Raw genomic sequence first — 22522 nt, 5'->3', positions numbered from 1 at the left:
AACTGCTTAGAATCCCTTGGATTGCAAGAAGATCCAATAAATCCATACTACAGGAAATTAAGACAAACTGTTCACTGGAAGCTATGATTATGAGGCTGAAGCTCAAATATTTTCGCCATATAATGAGAAGGCTTGATTCTCTAGAGAAGATTTTGATGCTGGGAAAGATTGAAGGCACACGAAGAAGGGGACCACAGAGATGGAGATGGATAGATGAGGTCCCTGAAGCCACGAACATGAAGTTGATGGACCTCAGAGGGGCAGTGACTGACAGATGTACCTGGCGTGCTATGGTCCATATTGTCACAGAGAGTCGGACACGACTGAATGACTCAACAACAACAACAAAAACAACTACAAAACCTCTTAAGAAAAACAACTTTTTTAAGAAAGTAGATGTCAATAACTACATTTTAATACTAGTTACCATCATCATCCATATTCCAAACAGTAGTACTAAGCATAGAATGCACACTACAAAGGAAAACTAGTACAAATGTAACTTTATTAGTAATTCCAATATGTGAGAAAAACACAAAACTTAAAGTACAAACAAAAGTGATAAGGCTAGAGACACCGCCTTGGACACCCTAGGTCGATCAGTCAGCGCTCAACACACAAGCTGCGCAGCCAGATCCAGAAAGCGAGCTGGGGTTACAGATAAACTTCTCAAAGTATAAGATTCACTCGGAGCTCTATGAAAAGGCGTCCAGCTGCCATCACAGTCTGGCCCCGCCCCAACAGCAATGTTTTTATGTACTATAGAACATGTTTCTAGTGGCTGCACAGCATGATGACGCTGAACACTGTTAATTCTTTGGATTAATTCTCTGGAAGCAACCACAACATTGATGCCAAAACCAGTTAAGGATCATAGTATGTGTGGCAATTGCTGCCTCATTTACCCAATACCGACCTAAATATTCACACCACTTACTAGACACAGAAAGGCAGAACTCCGTGCTTACGGACGCCACCTCTGTTAGTGCAAAACCCACTCACCTGTACTGCAGACAAAACTCCATTCGTACGGACGCCAGCACCCGAACACAGCAAGAACAGAAGTCTGTTCGTGACAACGCCGCTGCTGCCACGTGTGGCCACACAGAAGGTAGAACTCGGGAGAATCAAAAGGCATGCACGCACCGACACAGAGCCTTTTCAAGGTACAGGACGTGGAAACCAGGGTGGAACCTCAATTTACAAGACTACCCACTTTCCCTATTTAAGTCGCACACACCCATCACTCTTTGCTCAGTTGTACTGTGCTCCTGATTGTGTAAAGACCTTCAGAGACTATCCTGTTGTATCCTGATTTTGTATGCTTGCCTGTATCATCACTTCTGAACCTGTGCCGCCTGTCCTGACCTTTGGCTTCCCCGACTACTTCCCTCGTCTGATCCTTTTGTACTTTGAACTTGTTCCACTGCCTTCAGCACCCATCTGAATCTTGGGTTCCACCCACTAAACTGTGAACCCGACACCCGGTCGTAAAATATTAAATCAAAGCCTCTGCCTATGACCTGCTATTCTCTATCACAAACGCCAACACTACTCCCTCACTGGAAGAAAGCACTACTCCACGTTCTCTAATTTTAAAGTTAGCTATGACAAAAACAAATTTATTGCAACCCTAAACATGCATAGAGGCCAAACTCTCTCCAAACACACCTTCAAAGATGCCACGGCACCCATAAATTATTGAGGAATCTCACTCCCACAACATATGCATTTTTATGAGTCCAACTACCCCCTATTATTGACCCAAATGGAAAAATGGAACAGATCCTCCTGGTATGGCAGAAATAACAGATTGATATTCTGCCTCACTTCCTAACCTGTATCCAGTACTACCCATACAGATCCAAGTTCCATTTTTTAAATCATTTCGAAAGACCCTAAAACATTTCATATAATGGCCATAAAACAAGAATTGTTCTAACTACACTGTCCAGGCCTAGATCGGGAGGGGGATTGTGAATTACAAACTTTTACCTCTACTATGTTTCAACAGTCCTCTCTAGACTGGACTGTCAGTTCATCCCCTAAAAGCTGGATAAGATTAGAATGACTATCTGTCACTATCCCTATAAAAAATTATACCCTGACAATATATTTCAGTAGAGGAGCTCTGCCCCCAACCACACCCATTCATTACACAATCTGAACTATTATGGTTAAAACCCAGACCTTTATAGAAAGCACTGTCACAGACCTACACAAGCTTGTAGGCCCCTGCATCAACCTAGAACGTTCATTATCCACCCCGGAACAAAGATCTACTTTCTAGCTCATATGTCTTCGACCCCCAGAGCAATACAGGAAATTAATCACAAATTCCTACAGAGGTGGTACAGAACCTCATCGTACCACCACATCCTATTTTCCAGCATCCCTCTGGAATGCTGGAGACGCAGCTCTGAGAAAGGAGCAATAATGCACATGGTAGCACTCCAACGCAATCAGACCATTTTTGACCACTGTCCTAAACCTCTTCAGTCACATTACTGAAACTACTGTACTGACCACAGCAACAGAGGCACTGCTCCACCACACTACAAGTCCGATACCATTATTGCTGATATCTCATTTCTTAAATGCAGCTAAAGCACTCATACCAGCATTCTCGATGCGTGCAGAGACACAGAAAATAGAGGACTGGACTAGGAGAGAAACTATAACAAGTTTGGGTTTTGGAGGTATTAATAATTTTCTAAATCCTCTAACCCCCAGCGAGACAGATATTTGGCGCCCATGGACAGACTACCTAACCACTTGCACCATCCAGTAACTCACATGGCCTCAGTAGACATTGAGCCTCATGAGTGTTTAGAAAGCCTAAATGAGAAAGGACTACACTACACACTCAAGTCCACAATGGCTGACCTACCAATAACCTCATCACTTGAGGAAAATAAAAAGAATGTCTAAACAGCGATGTACCCATACACACAACTATTTGTAATGATTGTTTTGTTCTGAATTTTTTTTTCTTCATATTTTTAGTTACCGTATCAAATGCTTTGTTTACTATCAATGATACATGGTGGCGTCACGTGATCATTCTAATATTACTGTATAACCAACAGGAAGGAATGCCATAATTGTAAATTGACATATCCGTGAACCTTAGAACCAGGGCCTGTGTGTTCCATGCTTGACTAATGTGTACTAAGCATAACATAAAAACAAAAACAAAAACTCACAGAACAAAAAATAATAATTTGGGGCCAGGGATCTGCTTGATCCATAACTTATGTAATAAAAACCCAAAGAGCCATAAGAAATTCAGTTTTATAACCCTCTAAGTAGATACTCCTATAACAGATCATATTTCAAAAATGATTAGATTGCTATTTATAAAACCAGAAAAATGTTATTACGAAGTAATACTATCTTGGGTGAAGTTGCTCGTTTATCTGAGCATTCACTTTTGGAGCTACAGAAAAGGGTTTGAAAGTCTTGGTAGTAGTTTTGGGCAAGTAATATAATTTAATCAAAAAAGTTATATTTTAATCTACATTTATAAATTTATAACTGTAGAATTTTCATGGACGTGGAGGTACTGCTAATACACTAGCCAGCCTGACATTTGTTTAGAGAAACTCAAATAAGCTGCAACTATGGTTCAATGTTATTACAGAAAATAAGTCTTAGAAAATCTTATGTAAAAGAGTATGAATGCACTGTCTGCATTCAGTTTAAAAAGAAATATCAGTATTTGGAGAATATTTGTCTCATTACACTAATTAAATAAGCGCTCTGGTTAGCTCACTATTGCTATTGCCAAATACCCTTTTGTGACGATTTGCTTGAAAGGTGTTAATGACGTTATTTAATTAAGATTGTGGGAAACTATTTTTATGTACTAAATCAAAACAAAACACGTTTTATATCTTCTTGATTTTAAAGGGATACAAAGCTATATTCCTGGCACTATAACTCCCTTTGCCTCCCCCTTCTCTCATTTTCCCTGAGTGATGTGCATGCATTAGGCCTCCCCATAGAAAAGCATTGAATCAGTGCTTTCGTATGGTGAGAAATCTGACGCTGGGTGTCCTCGTGAAGTTAGCAGACCAAAAGTCTGGTCCTTTAAAGTACCAATTTGGGCACCATACGAACTTCATAAAAAATTGAATTGTTATGGTGCCAGAGGGCCCCTGGCACTGGCTCACATTAAGGTTAAACCTTGCTTGAATGACTCAACCCCAAAGTCTGTGTTCCAGCACCGAATCTCCCTGCCTCCCTGTCCTTACGTTTAATCAAAATTGGGAATCCGGAAGACTTTCAGAATCGGAAAGCTGCCCTGCTGACGCTGTAAGCCAATCAGTGACTCCCGATTCATAAAACTGGCTTGAAATAGAAACACACTTGCTAGACCAAACTTAAATGTAGATTTCCATGATAGATTGCGGTGCCTTTAAGATAGCGGCATTAATAAGACGAATTTCCCTCTAGTACTCCTCTTCACTAATAAGATACTGAGATCCCATAAACGTGCATAATCGTAAGCACCCTGTCCTATAGTCTGAAGATTTATATTGTGTAATCATTTGCACAGAATTGACAATAGCCTGCCTGGAACGTTTGTTCTGAGCTGAGTGATGATGCCCATGACGCTTCTAGAGGTGGAGTTATACCACCAGCATACACTGCACATATAGACTTTAGGCACCATGCCCCCTTCAAATTACTGAGAGTAACCCTTTAGAATGAATAAATATATTTTGTCTTCATACAATTATCCTAATATACTGTATCATTTCAGAGCAGTGCAAGTATACTTTTTAAGTTGACTTGGCAATGTCTCAACTGCTATTAAACTTAATTATTATAATAAGATATGTAGGTTTTATTTGTAGAAATATAAGAAATATTTCAGTCAATAGAGTTCATCATTATCTTATTTTTGAATAGTTAGTTTCTTTAGTATTGAATGCATTCTATATAGTATGTATTTAGGTGAGCTAAGGTATCTGAATAGCTATATTAATATTGAAGGACATAATTCTGAATAAAAACTCTTAGATAAAATTTGTTTTGTAAGGTCAAAGTGACTTCATAAAATTATCTCCTTCCTTGCATTTAACATATCAGTGGAGCCCGATACGCTTTTTATGTTGTACAGATGCAGTTTGGGTCACCTAATCTTTATTTAAAATATTTATTTTCTCAGAAATTGGAATCTGTCTCTAGCCAGAGGTAAATCAGAATATTTAGACATGTTCATTGACTGCTTGATTGGCTTTGTGTTTTTACAGTCTGTGCCTGGGAAGATCATTAATGATATTTTAATAGACCTGCATTTGTTATGGAAGAGATCATTTTATGTCATTGTCAAACTGTATCATTTAGGCATTCATTTAAATGCCTTGGTGCTCGGTATTGCAGACCCTCGATAAATGCACGCACACAGTGAAAATCTGGTCAGATTTACACACTAGGAACCTTCCGCACTGCAGAAGATGGGGGGGGAGGGAATAATCTGAGTATATTATGCTTAATCTTTCTTTATTTACTTCCATAGCTGCAAAGTAAAAAAAATAAAAAATAAAATATATATATATATATATATATATATATATATATATATATTTATATAGAAAAGACACAACTTCCTTGCACACAGGCTCAAAGTATAAAATCCGGGTGCTTGCAGTCCATGGAAGATTCAAATATCCAAATGGTAAGTATGACCAGCACTCACGGTTTTGTTTTAAGTTAAAAGTTGTAGATTTTATTCAAACATGTTAAAAATGGCAGCTCAACGTTTCAGTCCTCGTCTGGGACTTTCATCAGGAACAATAACCATACACAAAAATACAACATATATAAAGGAGATAATCATTAGAAATTAGCTTACCCCAGGTGTACACGATCTCTAGTGCCGCCCGCGTTTTAAAGTGCGCATGCGTGTGCGTGATCCGCCCATCTGTGACGTGACTGCGTGACGTACGTTGCCATGGGGACTGGAAACAAGCCCAATCACCACGGCAACCCAATCACGTACTAATATACTGAAACAAAGAATCAAAATGTGTATAATACAAAATCATGTTCCCTTGTTAAAGTGCTAAGCGAATTGTAAAAAAAACTTAGCCAATATCTTTTGAAACATCATCCCCGTACGCCCATCTACACACTCCTGAAGATTAATAAAGACCCCATTAAACCACCTGGAAGGCCTATCGTTTCGGCGATAGATGGACTTCTGGAACCTATTGCCAAATGGCTTGATTCGCTATTCCAAGCTCCTATAGCTGAACTCAATACATGTATAAAGGATACGCCCAGTCTTATTACAAAACTGAAACAACTTGAATTGAAGAGGGGTACTACAGTACTCATTACCATGGATGTAGGTAGCCTCTATACGGTAATTCCGCACAAACAAGGCATAGAGGCAGTGAGAACAGTTCTTACCTCATCTCCAACCTACAAAGGACCACCCATAGAGTTTGTCCTTGAACTACTCTCTCTTGTGTTAAATAACAATTATTTCAGATTTGAGGATAGACGGTACCTTCAAATTTCGGGCATATCCATGGGGGCGGCAATGGCCCCCATGTATGCGAACACATACATGTGTATATATATGAGCTATATTGGGTTCTATCTAAATACGGTCAGTACATTCAAGGCTACTTTAGATACATCGATGACTTGCTGCTATTCTGGAGTGGCAGCGTTACGGAGGCTACGGAAATGATACAATTTCTTAATCAAGTGGAAAGCCCCATAAGATTTACATTGAACATTAGTAACACATCTGTCCAATTTTTGGATCTAGAGATAGCTATCAACGAACAGGGATTAGCATATCGTCTCTAAAAGAAATCCACGGATCGCAACACCATCTTACATAACACAAGCGCACACCCAGAGGCACTTAAAGGACATTGCCTAAAGCTCAATTTTTGAGGGTGATTCGTAATAACTCTGATGTGAATACAATGGAGAGACAACTGGAGGAGATGATGGAGAGATTCCTTGAACATGGCTATCGACGGAATGACTTAGTTAGAGCACAAGAAGAGGCAAAATCTGCCTGCTCAACTAAAGTTGAAAAAGAAGCCCCAAGGTTGGTCTTCCCCGTCACTTTCCATGACGCATCCCCAGTGATTTCCAAAATCATCAAGGACAACTGGAAAATGGTGGCGTGTGATGACACACTCCCCAAAGTCTTCAAAGAACCCCCCTCATTTGCTATCGAAGAAACAAGAATCTAAGGGACCTATTGGTCCAAACGGATCCGATAAAAAGTTATGAAAAAAATACCAAAGCACAAAGTCGGGGGAGTATTCGTTGTTTGGGCTGTGTCACTTGTGGGCACATGACCCCATCCCATACCTTCCAGCACCCACATAGGAAAAAGTCCTTTCAGATATGGTATACTATTACTTGTAAGACTCCCTATGTGATTTATAAGCTGTCCTGCCCCTGTGGACTCTCATATATCGGTAAAACCGAGACACCTTTATGTGAGAGAATCAGGGGACACCGAGTATACAGGGGGCCTACCGTGACGGTACCTCTGATCAACCGGTTGCCAAGCACTTTCTTGCCCTTCAACACCCGCTTTCAGCACTCAAGGTTTTGGCAATAGATCACATACCACTGACAAAACGTGGGGGAGATAGAGGTAAACTTCTCCTGAATCGAGAGACATTCTGGATATATACATTGGATACTATAGCCCCGAAAGGACTGAATGAAATTATTTTGTATCATTCATTCATATGTCACTTGTATTGTTCCTGATGAAAGTCCCTGACGAGGACTGAAACGTTGAGCTGCCATTTTTAACGTGTTTGAATAAAATCTACAACTTTTAACTTTCAACAAAACCGTGAGTGCTAGTCATACTTACCATTTGGATATTTATATATATATATATATATATATATATATATATATATATACACACACACATCAAAAGCGCCTCTTTGGGTTGGTGTTAACAGTTCCCTGGCTTTCCTTCAAATGTTTATATCTTTTAATTCTTCATTTCTTTAGACGTTAATTGGTAATATTAGTGTGATGATTGTTGAGGCCTTGATGCACTTGTACGTTCTGCTCATTTTTATTCCCAGTACTGGCGGCAGACACTTTAAGTTGGTTGGCAACACCCGAATGGCAAATGGTATTTTATTGAAATAACCTGTTTAAACTGTGTTTCCATACACCGCTGATAGACATGTGATAAACTAGCCCTGTGTTATTCTGCCACTGACATAGCGGTTTCTCTTTACTCTCTGAGAGTTTTAGTTTTTGGTTTAGATATATGTTTGCTGTATTGAAACAACTTTTAATTTAAAAAGCAAAACAAAAACACTTTCTCTCCTGCCCTCCCCCAATGAAAAATACTGCACACTCCAGTCAAACTAACTTTAAAGCTCACAACAACAAAAATAGCAGGTTCTGCATGTCTCCAAGTATGGGCTTGCAGGCTTTGTTTAAATATTGGACTGTTGAGAGCCCCAGGGGGGTGGATGCCAAAGTCAATGAACGAATATAATATACCGACCAACATTTCCTATGAACAATGAGGGACACTTATATTGTGTGGGTGTGGCCCAGGGCAGGGATATTTTGTAATTTTTTTGGTGACTTACTAATAACAATTTATGCGACTAAACTGTAATTTAGAACAACAATATATCGTATTTGCAAAGATTTCTAGACACATTTAAATGAAGTTGTGTTGGTGCCTGGAATGTCCTTTTAACTCTTTTGCCTTCACAATCCGTTATTCACGAGTAGCACTAGGTCTATAAGGTGTCAACCTTCGATATGCATCATAACATTGTTTCCTGGCTGCTGACAGAGGAGCATGAGGAGCAGAATGGCCTGTTGCCTTTCACCTTCCAGAATTCCCATAGCTGGTGGCATTTTGTCACATCAGTGTCTGTATCTCAACGCTGTGGAAGGCGCCTGCAAGAGTAAAGCGATGTAGTGATCCTGTGGCTCACTACTTTTGCCATAGGTTTACCATTGCTAGCAAAGATAATTACATGCTGAAAATGGGGCACACTGGCGTGTTGATGTATTGCTGAGAAATAGGTAGAGTGTGTGTGTGTGTGTGTCTGTGTGTGGCATATGCTACAGAAAGTCCTTGTTGAACATATATAGTTCTGCATGTAATATATCGTATTGCAGGTCTTTATGTTGCCTATATACATTGTTTTGATGATACAGTCTCTTTTCACAGGGAAAATGAAGTATTGAAAGTCCAGCTAAAGAAGTACGTTGGAGCAGTGCAGATGCTAAAGAGGGAAGGCCAAAGTGACGGTAAGAATAATATAATATAATATATATATATATATATATAGCTCTATCAGTGTCACAAGGAGGAGCCATATAATTCATTGTGTTCTTCTCCTCTCACATGCTTAAATGGCTAAACTACAGGTCAAATCTGGGTTCAGTTTCAGGGGGGAAAAAATGATTGACGTTCGTGGTTTCCAGAGTTCTTTTTAAAGGTTTTCTGTTTATTATCCACTTTGAGATGGCACGGATGTAGAACATCTTTTTAAGTAGTGTTGCCTGTCTGGATATGTCCACAATTTATTTTCAAATGTGGTTTCTGAAAACATATGCTTCATCATATTGGATCACTGTTTTGATGAAGTCCTAGCCACCACAGCATAGATTTAAAATAGACCTAATGTTACAAATGCAATCTCCTCTTCTCCCTTTTACAACTCATCCTGAAGAATAAGATGGAAACATGTATGTGAAATTGATGGATAAAAATGAGTTTAGTCAGTCTTGGTCAAACACTTATGCTCCCGCTTTATTTAAAGGGAAACTATAGGCATCAGAACCATTCAGACAGCCACTAGAGGCTCTTCCTAGTCCATGCATTCCTAGTCTCTGCGTGGAGTCGCTGAACCTTCCCCATAGAGATGCATTGATTCAGTGTATGAGGAGATGCTGATTGGCGCAGCACAACATTTTGCCTATGGGAAAGCATTGGGTGGGTTGAGATCATCAAGATTGATCTCAGCCATGGAGGCGGGGCAAGCAGTGGCGAGACCACTGTGGCATGGGAAAAAAGGTGAGTAAAAACACCTTCCCCATGCTATCTAAGTGGGGCAGGGACCTAAAAAGTTAAAAACTATTCATGTGTGTATTCCTGACACTAAAGTGTTCCTTTGAAAGGCAAGTTTACGGTTTTATAACAAGTATTTAAGGGGACACTATAAACGCCAAAGCAACTGTAACTTAAAGAAGCATTGTGTGTGTATAGTTCATGCCCCTGCAGTCTCACTGCCTAATTCTGTACCATTTAGGTTTTAAATCACTTAATTTCTGTGGCCCTAGCCACATCTCTTCTGGCTGTGACTTATGAAACCTCTCTAAACACTTCCTAAATAGAGTCTACACTTTTAGACCTCCTCACACTGGCATTTCTATTCAGAGGAAGCCAGAGTTGGGAGGTATGTATTCTTTTAATAGCCTGCCAGACCCTGTAACAGACTGATGTGTATTAAAATGGAAACCTTTTTTTTTTTTTTTTTCATGGGTCGCAGTCAGGGGAGTGTGGCTAGTGCTGCATAAAACAGAATCAAAACTGTTACATTGAAGGAACACTATAGGGTCGGGAACACAACATGAAAGTTCAGTGAATCTGCACTGAATCTCAATGCTGCATACTGTGCAGCCAGTGGTGTACATGCTGCGGTCGCAGGGGTCGCAGCTGCGACCGGGCCCTTCACTCCAGGGGTTCCGGCCGCCCTGCGGACCCCGTGACCGGGTACCAGCTGCCACGTTTTGCATGTCCCGGCCCGCGCGGCAAACCGCCGGGGCCGCATGTTAAGGGGTCCATCGGGTGGCCCATGCTTTCAGTGTCCCTTTAAGCTAAAGTTATTTTGGTGCTTAGATTATCCCTTTAATCAGAAAAAGTGCATTCAGCTTGTTGCTAGTTTCCAGATATGTATAGATATTTGTGCACCTGATCACAAAACCCTTGAAGGGAAATAGCCATACACTCAAATGTCTGTTATGCCACCAGATATATTTGGTGTATTAGTGTTTTCAGCAATTGTTTTATATATAATTTTGCAGCAAATTGCTTTTCAAAGCAGTACCATTGTTCAGCACTTCAGAGTATAAGTTCCTATTGGCTCAGCACAGTCAGAAATGTGACCACACGGTTAATGGAGCTTACATTGTAAATAAAACATGCTCTCCAGCTCCTAGTCAATTAATTACATTGCAATCTTATGTCTTATTCGTACTGTGAAAAATAGTGATTGTGAGATAGTACTCTTAATAATTAATGGCTAGAAGTCTGCGGTCAGATTCGTCTATTAGTAATTGGAAATGGGTATAAATAAGGCCCATTACTAGTTCAGTCAGCAGTTTCACAGTTATCTTCTATTTTTCACCTTGTAACTCATTGCTCTCAGTTCTCGCTGTTAACTCAGAAGATTGACTGCACTGTTTGCTAGTTGCACAAGGACAGGGAGCTTCAACTCCCATTTGACAATAGCTTATATAAATCTAACATGAAACTAGCTTGCATTCTTTTTGTGTTGGTGCATAATGCAGAACAAGTAACTCATTTTTGAGAATGTTTGGAAATATATCCTTGTGAGCCGAGATTTAAAAAGTCCTTGTTTAACCTTGACTTCTTGCTAGTTTATCCATTTGAGGACCAGCGAAGTGACCATTGTTCTCAGACCCTCTTTTGAATGTCACTGACCATCCTAGTCATCTCAGCCTAAATTTGCATTACCCGTAGATGTTGGTCTAAAGCATTGGTTAGAAACAAAGCATAATAGTAATTGCAGTGAAAAAAATGTGTAGCCCCATATTGGTCGGGTAATGTCAACACAACAGTATTAACACATTTTACACTGTAGTTATCTGTTAAAGGTTTAGGTCACCGGCCCCCTCTCGTAAGGAATATATATGCCTTTTTACTTAATTTATCTCCATCTAGACCCCTGTCTCCATGTGCCATCATGTATCCTTGCTTAAATCATCGAGTTTGACGATCTCTGACACTCTATTGCTTTCCCATTTGAAAGCATTTTCTAATGCACATGTGCGGCAAAATGACATGGTACACCAGTCAGATGGCCTCTGCAAGATCGTCTGATAGAAATATTTTACATTGCAGGCTTTAACATACAGGGACATGGCACCCAGACCATAGTGCCTATGTGTCCCTTTAAATCTTTACATCTTGTGTAATATATCATGCTGAGTTGCATGTTTATGTGAAAAGACAACAGAACAGACTGACCTTCTTAGTCTGTACTAAGATCATTAAAATGATGAGTCTGCTGGGGGACTTAATGTTATTTTGAATGTATCACATGGCATATCTCCATGCATTGATTGTGTTTGAGTATGTCATTTTAGTGGGATGAGTTAAAATGATGTCCATTATTGTAATTTTCCTTGGGTTCAAAGCAGCTGCATATAAAAGTGTTGACGTTTGAACTCGGTTGACAGCTGGTAAATAGACGTTTGTATTTATTATGTATTCTGCTAACATTTTACAACACTGCAGATATAACCCACAACAGTCCTTACTTGATCTGTCATGTTGACATTTTGGTATTTTAGAATACCATAGTAAATGTTTTGCTGTACAGTAAGTATTTAATGAATGCTTACCAGCGGCATCATTTATAGAGTTCCAAAGAAAAAGGAGCTACTTCATATTTTCGACTGGTCTCCTTTGCAAAAAAAGCAAAGTATATGTAAACAATCACTGAAAACAGACAACCACATATTCGTTTGCTCTTTTACAGGGTATATTTTTAATTTGCAGCATGGACCTTAAAAGAAAATTCTCTTTACCTAGAAGATTTGGAATAGATCCCACCTTTATGATCTAATAATGAACTGTTATGGTTTCAGAGGAGAGGATTTATTTAATTTGGACACTTTCTTATTCAACATTCTAAAGTGAAACCTTGTTTCACTCAGAGAAATGCAACTGTATTACAAAGGACCAATTTGTCAATCATCAAGAAAACATCCACTGAAACAACTGTCTTGGAATAAAATAAATTAATTGAACTCATAGTAAGCACATAAATAACATAATAATCTTGTTTCATTATGTGTTTTTCCCAGTAGAGACAATACGATTTAAGGTGCATTTCTCTAAACTCTGCAACCTCTGTAGACATTTACTGTAGGTGACACTGTTGCCTTTATTCTTATTTTTATTATTTTTCACTAATAAATCGTACATTAAAGGGACACTGTAAACATCAAAACAACTTAAGCTTAATGGAACACAAACATGTATTCCTGACCCTATAGTGTTAAAACACCATCCTGCTCCCCTATATATAGTAAAATCTTACCTTCATTCCAGTCTGCTGCTGCTGGCTCTGCCCCTGATCTGCCTTCTTGGCTGACATCATCAGAAGTGATGATCTGAGCCAATCACAATGCTTTCCCATAGGAAAGCATTGGATTGGTTGAGCTTGTCAAGGAGGCAGATCAGGGGCAGAGGCAGCAGCAGCAGACTGGAATAAAGGTAAGATTCTGCACAATCAGGCCAATTTGCATCTCCTCATAGAGATGCATTAAGTCAATGCATCTCTTTGAGGAAAGTTCTGTGTCTCCATTTTTCCTTCAAGTAAATGATCCACTGAATCTAACTTGCACAGGCAGCCACGTGCGCTTTTCTGAGCTCTATAAGAACATACATCTGGTCAGGGACTCTTAATTACTTTTTAAGAAAGAATCAAGAGTGTTGGAGTTTGTACATGCTTTTTTTTTCTTCTTCTTCCTTTCTTTTCATTATCCAAAATAAAAATAGAAAGCCTGATGCTCGAGGCTCTATCAGCTACTAAGTAGTTCCTTTTCTTTTGTGTCATGAACGATCCTAAAAGAGAGACTCAATAGAAATAATAGTGTCAGAGTAAAACAAAAAGAAAACCATGAAATATTTCTTTAGCTGCCCCTTTAATGAATTATTATTCTTTTACTGATTTTGGCCCGCTACTGATTGGTGAATAATACTGAAAAGGTGCCTATTTCAAGTATGCGGTTTATTAAAATCATCTATCATTAATGCCTGTGAGAGCTTCTCTTTATAAGCCTCTGTTATTAATGACAAATTTTACCTATATATAGCAGCCGTGATCTATATTTGGCGCACTGAGATATCTCTGTTGAATGCTGCTGATTTAAAGTTGCCTTGGAGAAGGAAATTGTCAGAGCTTATAAACCATAATTAAAGTTTAACCCTTATTAAAATTTAAATTCTTATTGCCTTGAAATAGCTCTAAGAGGGAATGGAATTAGACATCTAGAGATCATTTTGTATAGGACCATGTCGTAGTAATATTGTTATCAGGTTTAGCTGTAAAAAGTTGAACTTTTTTTTTTTTAAAGAAACATGCATTTGATGAAACATTATGGCAATAACCATTTAGGTTTTTTTTGCATGAGTTAAAGGGACTCTCCACTGCCAAATATTTTTTTTTTCATCTGTTTAGTAAATATGCCCACAATATAAAATAAATAATTAGATGCATCAATGTTTTCATCGGTGGTATATCTAAAAACAACTTGCAAAAGCTGCAGATCTGCTGTTTGCAGCCTTTGTAAGTCTTTCTATTCTTCACCTGCCCAGATTATCTGTGTCTGTCCAATCATTGCAGCTCAATGGGAAGTCTTTGCAGGGCAGGTGCTCTGAGTAACTCTTTAGTTTAGTTCCACTGAGGTAAACAACCATGAAGTAACCGTAGCGGTTGTCTGATTGACAGTCAGGTGGGTGTAACAAGGTTAATTCATCAAAGTGCCAAATACTATTCAAATCTGCACTTCTTGTAAAATATATATATAAAAAAAATAAAATAAACAGAACACACTATTTACACATAAAGCACTTAGTTTTTAAGACTAAGGCTATAAAATGGTTCCATTTCCATATGCACAGTACATTTTATTGGACTTTTTTTTTTTTATATTTAAAGAAAATTCTAAATACTTACCAACCCCTTTAAGGACACGTGACATGTCATGATTCCCTTTTATTCCAGAAGTTTGGTCCTTAAGGGGTTAAAGGGACACTATGGTCACCAGAACAACCACAGCTTAATGTAGTTGTTCTGGTGAATATAATCATTGCATGCAGGCATTTTCATGCAAACACTGCCTTTTCAGAGAAAAAGCAGTGTTTACATTGCTCCTAGGGACACCTCCAACTGGCCACTCCTCAGATGGCCACTGGACGTGCTTCCTGGCTTCAATGCATCTCTATGAGGAGGTGCTGATTGGCCAAAACCACCTAAATGGTGGGTTTAGCACTATAGGGTCAGGAATACATGTTTGTGTTCCTTTAAAACAAATCTTAACTATTCGCTTACTTAAAACAGACATTAGCTATCCGGTTACATGCCAAATAGATCCCAAAGAACATACATACAGATTAAACTAATGGATTATGTTTGTGTGCCTCAAGTAGATGTGAGACTTTTCACAGCCTTGAGCTGAAGATAAATAACCATGTTCCAGAAAAGGGAAACATCGCAGGTGTAGGTTGGCAAGTTCATATTAGATGAAGAAACAATTAAATGGCTAAAAAAACAAAACAAAACAATAAAAAAAAAGGAGATATTAAGAGAAAGAAAGGAGGAAGAGTGTAGTAAGCAAGATATGCTATTAGTCACTGTCATTGTGGACCTTGCCTATTTCCCCTTCAAAGATGAGATAACGATATACCAGGTGTTTGGAAGAACTGATAACTGGAATAGAATGTCATATGTACAAGACACAACAATCTCTTGATTCCATACATGAGATTTATTAGAAAGTTTTATAAGGATAATCAAAGAACCGCGGATCATTCTCCCTACGTATTTTTGAGAGCCATGTTTTGTTTGAGCATATGAACTATGAATATATTTCAGCTTAAATGTGAGAATTCCATTTAATGTTGAATTTGATCCATGTTTTTTCTGCAGGTCTGTGATAGTAATTTCATTTGATTTCTTCTCTGTGTTAAGTAGGTTTCTAGAAACCAACATCGCGTAAGTATTTTGGGAACACAGACCACACTAATTTACTTTAAATGTTACATTTTAGTTTAGTAATGTGATTATTTTGATTACTCAGAATTCAATCTTTATATATTTTTCAGCATGTTCTGTTGCTTGAGTGGAACAGCTGCTCTAAATATCAAACATTTTGATATCCATTTTAATATTTAATGTGTATGATTCATAATCATATGCTTAGGTTGATGGATTCAGTTTTTTGGCGAATGCATAGTATTTTTGATGCGCCTAATGAAATTACTTAATGCCATGATGAGTACAAAACATCAGCAGCTGTATAATGTCAGGTACTGCACATTTTTGACAAGTGTTTTTTATGTTCGAAGACCGCAGTAACTACTTAATCTACTTCCGATTCGTTTAGCCTTTGAGTTGTGTGCGCGATAAGACATTGAAAGCCCTTTTTAACATTCTCTATGTAAAAGATAGGTGTTATATTCAGCAGATTTATTAAAAACTTTGAAATACAACATCTAATGCTCACTGAAAATTGTATAATTGAGAGCATGTTCAGAACATATTGAAGTGTTGTTTATACTTACAGGTGCATTTAGGCTTCATGCGCTATAACAACTTAATAACCCTAAAAGAAACATTGCGTGCATCATAAATACTATTGAACGTCTGTAGTGGTTATGGTGCCTGGAGTGCCTTGGCACTGTACCATGGTAGGTGTTTAAACTATTTTCGTATGGCTTGACAACATGCATGGGATCAAACAATCACTTGCACCCATGGCGACATACTCTGCACCCCCATTTAGGAGATTTTCATTAACCCCACAGAGCTTAACAGGGCTGTGAATTACTGCCTTCACTGGATGAACGTGTCAGCTGAGAACTCACAACTATGAGCACAGCCCTGGAGTGTCCTTACTTAGCACTCTAGAGACATCTGGATTCTCCTGCTTGAGAAGCCTGGATGCTTGCGGGCGTCCAAGAAACCCAGATAAGTTGTCAAACTGCACTGAAATGGTTTGACATTTTAACATGGGATAGTGTTGTGCTTGCTGTTTGCGCTGGTTTTCATGGTTTACTGTCCCACTTTTAGTATTTCAGACCAATGTACTTTTTTGTGACCTTGTATGTATGGGAGGTATTGCATTGGAACACCAGTGACACCCATAATGTCCACTAGGAAAGGGGCAGGCTCACCCACTGACAGACTGTCTGGCTAGTCCCCAGTCTTCAGGATCAGGCAAGGAGCACTGCTGAAGCTCTCTGCACAGTCCAAGTACATGTGATGATGTACTCACGCAGTTCTGCTCAGGGCCAGTATAACTGCAGGGTAACTCAGGGGGTTTAGTTACTACTTGTCCACAATTCTCAATCTTGCTATAGTAGTGAGTACAAGTTTGGAAAACACCTCCCTCTCCTCAGTTAGGTCATAAAGGGTAATTCAAATTTAAAGTCAAAGTAGCCGTACTGGAAAAATTCTCCAAGCCTACTATGCTCTCAGGCTGGCTGCTGTGGCTTTAAATTTTTAATTTGCTTTGAATTCTCACTTTAAATGAATTGTGTACTGTACCTTTTCAGCAAATGTAATTGGTCAGTTCTGCTCTTGCAAGCCTTCAAGACAGGTGGAATTGACTGCACTGCGATGTTTTGTTCCCCTTGATTCTTCCTTATTCCTTTGATTGCTGGATGGTGGACAGTTTGTGTGGCAATTGCAGTTGCATAATTGATATTTATCTACACATTAAATGTTAATGAATAGTGGTAGAGTTTGTCACAATCTCACTGTGAGTCACGATGTCACCTTCTTATCCGTTATTGGATCATTGACCTTTTGGCTATCGCAGTCTTGTTAAAGAGGACTTAGCAGCAGCAAAATGGCATTCATTTCAGCACTTCAAAGGACTTGAACACACTTATTTAAATTAATAACCAGCATCCCAAAATATTCCCAAGTGTCAGTGTGTCATCAGAACCAACAAAAAAAGCATCTGCCCTGACATTAAAGGTGCCTGGACTAGGGTGGAGCCTGGGCCTTAACGGGAGCGGACGCAAGTCGCATCGGCTCCGACATTCATCGACTTCAAATCGGCAAATCTAACTTTAAAATCGCCCCAAATCACTCATACACAGGGGTGCCCTACCTGGCAGCAACAAGGGCGAGTCCCGGCCACACCACATGCCGTTTTTCCAGGCGGCCAAGACGCCAAAAAAGAGACGGAAAACCGGGGCCTACCCCACCACCCAAAGCCTGGACCTGGCGGCTCTATTTGGCGCCTTCACACCGCTGGGTGGGTCCGGAGAGCGGCCGGCACGGCAGAACGCAAGTGCCGCCGAGATGGGTCGCAGATCCCACAAATCACCTGCACATACACCCGCAGGGGCGCAGCACATCGACCAGATGCTCCAGAGGCAGCCTCCTCCTAAAATGGCGCCGAACGGGAACAGTAAGGCCGCAGAACCTCCAGAGAGCCCCTCACAGCCCGTCCAGCCTCACGCTGGGCATACCACGCAGGCTGCAGGAGATGGATCAGCCCCAGTCACCCAGCAGGACTTTCAAAACCTGGTGGGGGAAATCAAAACCTTGCTGGCGGCTAACGTGACAGCTATGAAGGCAGATATACAGAAGGTTAGTGGTCGAGTGACAACAGCAGAGGGAGACATCGCTGACTTACAACACGGTATGAAAACCGTACACGAAGCCATCCACCACCTAGAAACCTCGCAACACTCGCTCTCCATACACCTAGCCACACTAGATGACAGGTCAAGGAGAAACCACCTAAAAATAAGGGGCATACCGGACACGGTGACCCCTGAAGAACTCCCTCACTATGTGAGACGCCTGGTGGCCACCATCCTGCCGGCCGCACAGGCCAAAAAAGTTACCCTAGATGGGACTTACCGCTTGCCTAAATCCAACAGAGCTCCAGCGACGGCGGTACAGGACGCCATAGTGTGATGCTTACACTACCACGACAAGCTCTCCATCTGGTCAGCACTGCAAGGCAAGACACTGCTCATCTTTGAAGGCGCCAGCCTCACCTTCTATCAGGACCTCACGAGGTCCACCTTACAATGGCGGAGATCCCTGCAGCACCTCACAAGCCAGCTACGATCAGTTGGCATCAAATACAGGTGGATGTCCCCCAGGCTACTAGTGGTGAACCACAAAGGGACAATACATAAACTCTCATCAATGTCAGAGGCCCCGACCCTCCTCACGGCGCTGGGCCTACCTCCCCTCGACACACATGAAGACAGACGGGCGACCACCACCCAGAGGTGGAACCCCTCCCGAGCTGCCCCATTTGTTCCTGCCGCCACACCGGCTATAGACCCGGGAACTTGAAACCCTAAGAGTCGGCAGTCCAGGCCGCTAAGAGTTACACCAGAACTGTTTATAAACTGTTCATAAGTTGTTACCAACAATATGTTTAAGCACACCACACACGACACATGCCCACGGAGAGTCTACCACCCCTCACCTCACAAACACCTAGGACCCGGGCGCCACAGGGCAGGCGCATGGCTCCACACCGGCCAGCTCTCCCCCCCCGCGACCCCCACGGTAAGGGGTACCACCTATGGCGGGCTAGTTAACCCTCCCACATTTGACAACAAGACGGCACCACTCTGAACAGCCCGACCTGACACATACTTAAAAGCAATCTACATTAAAGACCAACTATGCACAAACTTCACGCACACAAGTACCTCTACAACTCACCTCTGAGACACTAACTCACACACGCTTAAACAATTAAAAAGTGCAAGACAATCATTGCCATGTATGTTTCAACCATGCAAATGTTTCATGTTGATTAAACTTCGCTGCAGCTGTTGGGGCGCAGCAGTGTATTATGCTGGATGTTACCACAATATGCACAACAAAAATAAAGAATTAAAAAAAAAAAAAAAAAAAAAAAAGGTGCCTGGACTGTGTAGGTGCCAGGCTCCACATCAGTGAATCAGTTTATTTGCCATTTAGCAGGAATGCTCAGGAACCATCAGCGCATAGCCCTGCTCCTAAAGGCAATATGGTGAAGGTGGAGTTACTTTCCGCCATGCGCCTTACAAGGGTTAGCAGGCTGTGCTAGTCTAAGAGCGTCCGCTGTGCCTTCTCAACGTATTACTGCCCTGGTCGCTGGTAAAATTTATATTGTGCAAGGGAAAGGAAAACTCTGCCTTGGCCTTATCATAATTGTGGACTAGGCTGAAGGCCACCAATGACCAAGTGTCTCTGCCAATCAGTGCATGGTTCGTCACCGACACTGGTTTGAAATTTGCAGTACCCATTTGCAACATCTTATTGCAATGGGCCTAAAGGATACCTACATAAAGACTATTCTTGCTTACAGTCGCACTGTGTAACTCATTCAACGTGATTATTATAACTAACTTTGTTTAAGTAATCATTTCATCTAATGTCCAAATTGTGTAACTTTGGAAGGACCTCTGGGCTTTCAAATCACATCTTGACACTTCTATAAATTCTCTACATCCCATGCTAATAGTTTGCAAGCTCATTTGCCCATTCCTTCTCCATTAGTTATATCAACCCTTGGTTGATACCCCAAAAAACGTTATCATGCTATTTGGTAGGTTCTTTCTGGGATTCATCACGCCTTTGGCAAATTCCCCACTATAAGTTGTTTATTATGTTTCTTCAGGCCCTTTGATGAGTCTAAAGTGTTTTGTAACATTGTCCTAATAATTTGTTTTACTTGGTAAGTGGTTCACTGTGCTATTTTTTTAAAATATGGTTAAAAATGGAATGCCATGTGCATAATTTGGGGATATGACAGGGTATGACACATTGCTCTATATTATAGTAGTTCTGAACATCTTTTATCCTAGTTAATATTATCACCTTAAAGCGGCACTGTCATGCCGAACTTACCTTTCCCCAATCAATTCTGCTTCTCTCCCTCTGTCGGGATCTGTTCTTCATTTCTTCCTGTCTGCTCTAGTTTTCCTTAAACCATAAGACAAAGTAGGGACTATTTGTTTTATGGAGGTTCCCTATGCCTGACCATCTATGACCAGCGGAGGAGCAAAGTGTGCTCAGTTTCCTGTGGTCAGAGAAATTTTCCCACAATTCTTACCTTTCCTCAGTGATCTTGCGATGCTTCCTGTCAGTATTCCCGAACGTCCTGTCATTTAGACAGAACTCCGGCAAAACTACCGAATTTTGTCCTAACAGAATGAGAGCAGTTTCTCCATTTGTGTTAGGACGCAATTCGGAACTCTGTTCGGATCGGAATTTCATTCGAATTAATGAGATTCCGTTCTGATTCGTGCCGTGACTGCATCTTGCAGCTGCTTAGTCGATAACTCCCTAATTCCCACGGTATTAGGGAGCTACCTACCAAAAGACTGAAAGACCTAAATTGGTCTTTCAGCCAAATTTTTTAATATGAAGTATAGATTACTTAGTATTAGTAAGTTATGCCCCTACTCACTGTATCGCAAATAGGGGCATGTGTAGTAAACCGTGAGCAGCCTGTAGCGGCTCACTGTTGTAAAAAATAAATAAAAGAAAAACCCTAGTGTCCCCCCTCCCAAGCCCCCACCCATCCCACACGAGTGGGGGCCATTTAACTGAAGGACCCTTGCGTCCCCCCCCTGGCCCCCACCCATGAGCGGCAGGTGGGGGCCCTAAATGAAAATACCTATTGTCCCTCCCCGGCCCCCATCCATAAGCAGCAGGTGGGGGCCCTAAATGAAAATGAGGGGGACCTATTGTCCCTCTCCCTGTGCCCATAAGCAGCGGGTGGGGGTCCTAAATGAAAATGGGGGGTGGCCTATTGTCCCCTGGCCCCCACCCATGAGGGGACCCTAAATGAAAATGGATCAAGAAAACTAAATACATGTAAATAAAAAATAACTTACCATTTGATATCTTCTTTTTTCCGCTCAAAAAAGGCCAAATAAAAATCCATAATAACCGTCACAATTGTCAAAAAAAAAATAGAGCGCAAAAAAAAGAAGACAAAAACAGAAGCTAAAAAAGTAATCCAGTAATCTTCACCCAGGGAGGGCACACAGACTGAGCTCCGCAGGGCGGGGAAAGGCTTATAAAGCCTTCCCACGCCCTACAATTTGACTTAGAGCACTCTGATTGGTTGATTTAAGGAAACCAATTAGAGTGCTCTGACCGGTAAGTCTCTTTGTCACAGCACTCTGATTGGTTGGCTTGAAATCCAACCAATCATTGCTCTGTGTTATTTTACACAGCATGGGAAAGTTCTTCCAAAGAACTTTCCAACGCTGTGCAAAATGACACAGAACACTCAGATTGGTTGGATTTCAAGCCACCCAATCAAAGTGCTATGGCAGGTCTTTGTTCATTTGTTTGAAATTTCTATTCATTTATTCGTCTTTTTGACGAATGAATAGATACAATTCCTGTTCACATTCCCAAATGTTTAACTGAGCATGCGCGGGAATTTCACAGCGCTATCTAGTGTGGGCAGATGACGTATCCCACAAGGACTTCATCTACCTAAACAAACATGGCGACGC

The 22522-nt window shown here is 40.6% G+C and overlaps 1 protein-coding gene across 1 annotated transcript in view; it reads left to right on the top strand.

The window, feature by feature from the left end:
* SNX29 (sorting nexin 29) overlaps nucleotides 1-22522 on the top strand; it is a 586499-nt gene that overhangs the window by 153808 nt on the left and 410169 nt on the right. Inside the window, exon 14 of the mRNA XM_063430302.1 lies at nucleotides 9212-9291. Coding sequence (XP_063286372.1) covers nucleotides 9212-9291 — 80 coding nt within the window. The remainder of the gene's footprint in view (nucleotides 1-9211; nucleotides 9292-22522) is intronic.

The sequence above is a fragment of the Pelobates fuscus genome, chromosome 8 (genome assembly GCF_036172605.1).
Source record: "Pelobates fuscus isolate aPelFus1 chromosome 8, aPelFus1.pri, whole genome shotgun sequence".
Lineage (NCBI taxonomy): Eukaryota > Metazoa > Chordata > Amphibia > Anura > Pelobatidae > Pelobates > Pelobates fuscus.
Note: the sequence above shows the minus strand (reverse complement) of the source record. Positions and strands in the feature narration are given on the sequence as shown.